Source organism: Pocillopora verrucosa, chromosome 12, assembly GCF_036669915.1.
Source record: "Pocillopora verrucosa isolate sample1 chromosome 12, ASM3666991v2, whole genome shotgun sequence".
NCBI classification, from domain to species: Eukaryota; Metazoa; Cnidaria; class Anthozoa; order Scleractinia; family Pocilloporidae; genus Pocillopora; species Pocillopora verrucosa.
In genome coordinates, this window is record NC_089323.1 from 20,665,832 (window position 1) to 20,673,715 (window position 7,884).

Sequence of the window (7,884 nt, forward strand, 5' to 3'; positions counted from 1 at the left end):
GTCGCCAAAATGAGTACAAGTGCGATTAAAAGTCGATTTCCCATGGAAATCATAGGAAAAATTTGGAAACTAACCAATATTGCCAAAATGGGTCTGACTGCGGACCAACCGCAATCTCCCATGAAAATCATAAAACAGATGTGGAAATCCGCCATTATCACCAAAATAAGTCCAAGTGGGACCCAATGTCGTTATCCCATGAAAACCATAACAATGTTACCGAGTTTTCATTGCTCGAGAACTCTGGTTTGGCTAAATTCACGTCTGCTGCAAATTGTCTTTAATTCTCTGAAAGGTGGTGAAATCTTCGTAAACACTCGGCTCAGAACAAATGTGGTGCATGCCAATAGGAAACAAGTGATAACAGGGATCAGTTCTTGATGTATTACGCTGTATATCAAGTATACTACGTGTATCCTCCTGGGAAGGCTAACACACACACACACACACACCCACAGTATTCGGGGTTTTACCCAATGAAACCGCTAAAGACCAAAGAAATCCGGGCCATACGATCTTCGTTTCGTGTCTTAATTGGTTTCATAACACCAAAGTAACCACAATACAAAGAAAATGAATAGAATGGACTGTTTCCCCCTTATTCTTTTCAAGAAAAAATGACACTTTTAGTGTTGTTCCATGATACGATAGAAAGCCTAAAAATGGAAACTTTTCAGACCAGTTCATAAGGGGATGATGGACTACGATACTAGAGTCATTGATTGATATGTAAAGTACTAGCATTGACAAGACAATTGACCAATAGATTTGCTTGTTACTCGCTTTCATTATGCTCCTGCACGTCGGCACTTGTTATTTATTACTGGTTTTTGTTAGGTAAATACAAGTGTTAATGGTCTCTCGAGAAAAATTGGTTCAATAGCACCTCTCACCAGTTAGTTCTAAAGCAAGTACCTTGTGCAGCTTTTATGATTACTACTTTAGCTTCTACTCTAGCATGGTGTATGTTAGAGCGCTCTACGAATAAAAGTATACTGTGGAACCAAACGCTATCTCTTTCTTGACGTCCGACTTGACAAATTCACTCGAAGTAGATCGCTGTGTGCCAGGAAATCGTGACGAGTTCCGTTCTCATTAGCCGAGTGGTCTCTGCCGAGTTAATTCCCCCCGTTTGTACGTTTCCGGCAAGTTCAGTTTAGAGTGCGTGAAAACTTATCATCAAACTTGTTAGGAAACTATGCGATAAACATCGGATATGCCATGCTCGATGGACAGTGCTTTTTCCTTTTATTGCCAAGAAATTAACCAAATAAACATAGAAAAAGCAAACAAACACACAAACAAAAAATAAAAATTAAGAGATTTATTTGCCAAAACCACGTTACAATTTATTGTGCACAGTTCCAAAAGGTTATGGCGCCTTCACAGGGAGGTCAGCCTGAAGAAGTAAACTTCAGTAAGTCGAGTGAAAATAGGTTGCCGGCTCTAAAGGCCATTCATAAAACCACCGACAAAAATCGATTCTCCGTCATAGAATGCACCATTCAACCACAAAGTTTCCCGGATTCACTGTGCGCCCATGAATGTGTGTTCGTGGTGGAAGAACAAAAACCACACGTGTTTCTCAGGCCGTGCTTGGTAACAGCATTCCAAATTAGTATCTGCGTAAAAAGGGTTACAAAGTAAATAACGTTGGTGTTAAATACTTAGGAGACCAAATAGTACACTAGTCTTTCATTCCAGCATGATCACTTTGTTTCATGGAAATTCCTAATTCCTTTTCACACGTAATAAGCCCGTCACTTTGAGTGGTAAACACGCTTAACACTGAACTTTACAAAATCAGAGATAAAAAACTTGCTCACCTTTGGAAACGATAAAACCAGCAGCAGAGGAAGTGCTGCGTTGAGATTAGGAAGGAGTACCAAGAACAATGGATGCGCGGGAAGTACAGTGGTCAACACTCACTGTGGCTCTGGTTGCAGATGACTGATAAACACTTAAAGAACTTGTGTGTGATGAGGTTGTGTCAAAGTGAAGGAAGAATGTATGGTATGTTGTGTAAATTTCATCTTTTCGACTGAGGTGTTTTGTAAGTTCAATTAGTAGTTAGTTTGTTGTGAGTTGGTATTGTTACGGTTGTGAATAGCAGTGGTTTTTAACTTAAACCGGGAGTACTAATTAACAGGAGGTCGACGAATTAACAAGGGAAGGAGTGGGCGTAGGAGAAGTTGATGTGTGAGTGGTGGCTGAAGGGGTCGTGGAACTATCCATGGAGGGTACAGGCAAAGAAATACTAAAGCTCCAGTCATGACGGGCGAGCCACAGCTTTCGGCGCTGGCCGCTTCCGTAAAGAGACGGTTTACGCGGAATAACACCAATCTCTTTCTTTAAATCCAAGGGAAGGTTATTAAATAAAATTCCCAATTGCTGTATCTTAGCGTAAGGCATTTACTTCCTCTGTTTCCGACAAGTTCACCTACAAAAGACAAAGACAGAGATTGACTGGAAAAAAAAAACGAGGCTAAAAGTCACTCCTTGTTGCGTTGAATATGACACTTATACAGAAATCATAGCCATAGATAAAGGGAATTACCACATCAATACATCAAAAGCAGACATAAAAATTATATTGGGAAAGAAGACCGACTTTTTTTACGTATTGCAACAAATCACAAGAAAAGGCAGAAGCTGAGTGTAAAACAGCTATTGACCCCTTAAATGCTTCAAATAGTAGTTTATGGAGATGTAGTTTTTAATCATGGGTCAACTGAAACTGAATGCGGCCATTTCAGTGGAAAGAGAAAACAAATATATTTTTCAAGAATTTGGAGGAACATCAGCTAGATCTTCGAAGACCTTAATCCGCACGTGCATGGATAAAGGCAAATATATGCTATAAAAACGCATACTGTATTTGAAGTTGAACACTTCTTGTAGATGTTTTACTGACACGTCTTGCTTTTCCACCAGGGAATTACCTATAAAGTAAGGACCTATTTTCACTGGAAATATTATGCTTTCTTTTCTAAGTTCTTAAGAAACGAGATGCTTGGTGTAATAAGTTGTTGATCTAAGCATCAATGTAGTGAATTTCATTGGGATTCATTTATTGTTTTAATATATTGAGATTATATTGATATTTAAGAACATAGATGTACACTTAGAGTAACAGAAATTGAGTACCGGGACTACTGCTCTCAATAACCTTTTTTCGAGGTTCTGTTTATGTTTTGAGTGAGGGAATGAAATGCAAATTGGAATTAACAGGTAATTGGTTTTACTAATTGTTTTTCTTTTTTTCATCAACTCATGTTTGGAAAAATCCAATTCACAAATTCTCAAGCATAAAAATTTGCAGAAAGATTTCAACATTACAAGTAAAATTAGAATGAGCTTCTGAAAGTATATATCAAGAGTAAAGTGCTAATTAATGCATATCTACAGTCAGTACTCACAGTGTAATCTACTTGCAAATGTTTCCATGATGTTTGTTTTTAAAAGGCTGTCACCAATCCCAGCTGAACCTTGGTAACAAACACCATCATAAGCACATAACATCAGTGCATGACCACCAAGTGTTTCCAGTTCTGCAACCTGTGTAAAACATTGATAAGGATTGGTAACAATTAGAAGAACCAAATAAGTGTGATAACATATATACTCATTACTTAAGCAATGTCAGTTTGTTTAGTGCTGGATTAAAGTTGTATCCCATGATGGGAGTGCATGGTGACAAACATTTAATTACATGAAAATTACTGAGCTTGCATACTTAGAAAGTTCTGTAAATCAAGGAAAAGAAAAAACCTAAAAAGTAAGATATTTAAAACAGGTAATTATGAGTAAGTTTAAGAATAACTTTCATTGTTTATTAAGAGCTTGCTGAGACACCCGGTGACCAACTGTAAAATTACAAGAAAGGGGAAAATTTTTGGCATATCTTAAATTACAATCCACACAGATAAATATCATAATTTTATTTGACAACAGTCAATCTACCAGTAATATAAATGTAACAATAAGAAAACTGATAAATTAATGCTGATAGATTAAAATCAATGTCGAACAGAAAAATTCAATACGAAATGCTTGTTTGCTATTATAGCACAATTTAAGACCAGTTTACAAATTAAACAAAATCATAAGGTCAGTAAATGTATTGGGTATATCATTTCAAGAACTTGTCAATCCAGTCTTTATACAACTTGGTGAGTTGAACTTGGTCATTTATAAACCACAAAGTTCACATCACAAAATGTGATAAATATCATTGTAAGTTTGTAATAATGATGATGATAATGACTATGATTATTACTAGCTGACCTGTTTCATGATGTTGCCAATTATCTTCTTGGCTTGTTTATCAGCTGAGGGTAGTGACACAGCTGACCCTAAATCTGTTGCCACCTTTTTGTAGGCATCTCTATCTGAGTCAGACAAGTTCCTCCACTTTTCTCTGATGGTGCGAAAGACCTCTGCACTTCCACCAGTTTGTTCTGTGGAATAAAAGGACATGATGCATTTTTCAACTTAAAAGGTAAGATGTAAACCACAAATTTAGCTAGATCAAGAATGACTACCTACCTTTGTGGAGAAACTCCCTTGTGAAAGCATTAAAGCCACTTTGTTTCCTCACTAGTTTCTTTTCTGTCCTCTTGTGTCCATCAAGCACTCTGGAACCACTACTACACTTCGCATTGTGGTTGTTTATCCAGTGCTGACCAGAAAAAAAAGTAATGTTTCACACTAAAAGAAAAAACCAAGAAAAGTAAAATTCTAACTGCTTTAGCAGTTTGACAAACAAGAAAACTTTGAACTAACTGTCACTGACAACTCACATGCAGTCACAGCTACTTTAGGGCTGACACTCAAAAAGTCAACTTTGAAACACTTTATAATAGTAAATTCATATTATCAACTCAGTAAATAAAACATAATTTTTCTTGCTATATTTCCCCACAAATGCAGCACCACAGGTTCTTTAGAAACTTTCTCTCTTTATTCAATTGGAAAAATATATTTTCCAGTTACTTTATCACATTAATATGACTTCAAACAGTTAGATGACATTGTACAGTAGCTAAAAAGGCTATTGAAAAAAGGAAACTGTTATTATATGCTCTAATTTGCAAAGTCTGGGAGGAGAGGTCTGTGCATGCAATCCCATAAAATTAAAGTTCTGAGCTTCTTCAAGATCTCTTTAAAAGTATTTCTTTTTGTAACTATATTGTGTGGTACAAATACCACATCAATTTTGTCTATCTTAAAATACTGAAAAAGATGCAAAATAAAAAATAAAAACAAATTGAAAGATAGAGAGACACAGAGAGAGGAGAGGGAGGGAGAGAGAGGGGAAAAAAAGCGATAGCAAATGAACAAAAAACATGTAAATCTAAAGCACCCCAATGACTTTTGTTTCATTTGCTAGTTGCTGGCTCGAATAACATTTGAAAGTTATCAGAAGTCAACTGTGAATATGACCTTCTGCATTAACATCCTCGTATGTAGTACCTTATTCAAAACACTTAGTTCAATTGGGTTTTACTGTATTAATATATAAGACAAAACTTCTGTAGGTAACACATAAGGTGCAAAGAAAGGGAAATACTACAGCACGGTCTGACCAAAAACCCCCTTAACACAAACTAAAACCAATATGTACACCTGAAAACAAACTAAAAGGATCCAAAGTAATCTTAAACCATTTGAAACCATATAAACCCATCTTAAATCATTTGACCCATGTAAAAAAAATTGGCAACCATCTTGAATCTACTAAAACCATTCAGAACCATCTTAAACTATTTGGAACCATTTATAACCTTAAAACATCTAGAATGATCTGTAACCATTTGAAACCATCTGGAAGCATCTGTATCCATCTACAATCAACTCAAGCCATCTACAACCAACTCAAACCATCTACAACCAACTCAAACCATCTACAACCACCTCAAACCATCTGCAACTAACTCAAACCATCCACAACCAACTAAAACCTGATCTACAACTGATTCAGACCATCTACAACCACCTAAAACCATCTAAAGCCATGTACAAGCAACTGAAACCATCTTAAAACTATCCTAGGGGCCTGTTTACATGAAGGTTGGGTGACTCCACCTGGGTGAGGTAACCTGCCTATCCATATAATCTCTTACTTTATCTTGATCATGTTTACATGATAGGCAGGGTGACCTGCTTAAGAGAATGTCTCCCTACAGGGATGGCAATTTGCCTTGTAAAAATCCCAAGGTGGGTCAATGTATCTTGCTGGGGTTGCTAGAGTTCCTGAGGTTGTAAGATTGTACATTAACACAGGCTATTTCTCAACCACAGGTAGGCAGGTTACCTCAACTACCAAGGGTCCCCCACCTTTATGTAACCAGGCCCTAAACCATCTTAAACCATCTACAAGCAAACCATCTTAAACCATCTAAAACTACCTCAGTGCAACCATCTAAAACCACCTCTGCACAACCAACTAAAACTACCTAATTGCAACCATCTAAAAACCACCTCAGTACAACTACCTAAAACTACCTTAGTACAACCATCTAAAAACCACCTCAGTACAACCACCTAAAACTACCTCAGTACAACCATCTAAAACCACCTCAGTACAACCACCAAAAACTACCTCAGTGCAACCATCTAAAACCACCAAAAATCAAAGAAATATTATCTCAGCTCGAGATGGAGATAGTAGGCTGGTTTAAGAGGCCAGCTGTAGATGAATGATTCAGACTATCATTGTGCTCGACAAATAGGAGTTACAAAGGCCATCATTGTTCCTATAATTTCCTTATGGAAAACTAAATTACAGTCGATCTCATTTTTCAATTGATAACTTGAGTCAAAGAGGACAAAATTGCACAAATGTATCAACAAATGTCTAACAATGGCACCCAGTTAATTACATTTTCATGTGAAGTAAGAGAACTTTCATTCAGTACAAGAAAGCGGTACGAAACGTGTGAAGGGGTCCCAAAAATTGAAATTGATTACAGAGGTCTCCAGAGGAGCAAACTATCAATGCGGTAACCGGAGAACTCTCTGTCGATCGTAGGTAGTTTTAGATGGTTTTACGTGGTTTAAGATGGTTTGTCTGTTTTTAGGTGGTTTCAGGTAGTTTAAAATGCTTTTAGGTGGTTTAAGATCGTTTTTGTGGTTTCTCGTCGTTCCATGTTATTTCTATTTAGATGGAGAGAAAGTACAACACATGCTTCATTTAATTTCTTCCGACATCAAACGGCTTTCACATCATTTGTGAAAGGCTATAGCTATGGACAACGCAGAATTAGGAATAAACTGGCCGGCGAAAACCTTACACTGTAACTTCATATAAAGCCTGTGTGTAATAAAATTAGAAAAATGCTCGAAAGATGTCCTCAGATCGCAATTAAATCAACGTGGTTTGTAACAGAATAGGTCAAAAGATCAGAAAAATTAAATTACACTAACTTCAAATGGCCTGAAACTCCTAACAACATACATACATGAAATTTAGTACAGGAAATTAATTATCCTGGTGCCTGGGATAAAATGAATGTTAATCAAGGCCGTGAGAGCTTAAACTACCTTCACTTGGTCTTCCGAAATGCCGACTCTTGTGGCACATGCACGAATTTTGTCGCACATCGCTTTCTTGGTGGAAGTCATTCCCTCGTTGAAAAACGTGGTCAGCACTTCCTTTTGTTCTTCAGAATAAACTAATCGGGACTGCCTTTCCATTGTAAAGTAAAAAGGTCAGACGCGCAATAACCTAATGATCCACGTTGTGCAGGGATATAAAGACCAAGCAATGGGGTCAGCGAAGCGTGCTGAGCAGGGCGCTAATATTTAATCCCATACGTCACAGGTTCACGATAGGTAAATAGGCCCTACTTTGACCGCTTGTATGCGTTAATTTGATACTAA

At 37.2% G+C, this 7,884-nt stretch overlaps 1 protein-coding gene across 3 annotated transcripts; it reads right to left on the reverse strand.

The window, feature by feature from the left end:
* Nucleotides 1–1,336: 1,336 nt before the first annotated feature.
* Nucleotides 1,337–7,787, reverse strand: LOC131786513 (uncharacterized). Of its 3 annotated transcripts, XM_066159315.1 has the most exons (7): nt 7,546–7,787; nt 4,549–4,681; nt 4,288–4,460; nt 3,420–3,558; nt 2,874–2,942; nt 1,827–2,440; nt 1,337–1,622 (listed from the first exon to the last, which is right to left on the reverse strand). In XM_066159315.1, exons 1-6 carry the CDS (start codon nt 7,696–7,698, stop codon nt 2,352–2,354), a joined length of 756 nt encoding a protein of 251 aa, XP_066015412.1. In that variant the 5' UTR covers nt 7,699–7,787; the 3' UTR covers nt 1,337–1,622; nt 1,827–2,351. The 3 variants fall into 3 exon arrangements, with proteins under 3 accessions (XP_066015412.1, XP_066015413.1, XP_066015411.1); XM_066159316.1 differs by lacking the exon at nt 2,874–2,942; XM_066159314.1 differs by lacking the exons at nt 1,337–1,622; nt 1,827–2,440 and having other exon boundaries at nt 2,459–2,942.
* Between the last annotated feature and the right edge of the window lie 97 nt (nt 7,788–7,884).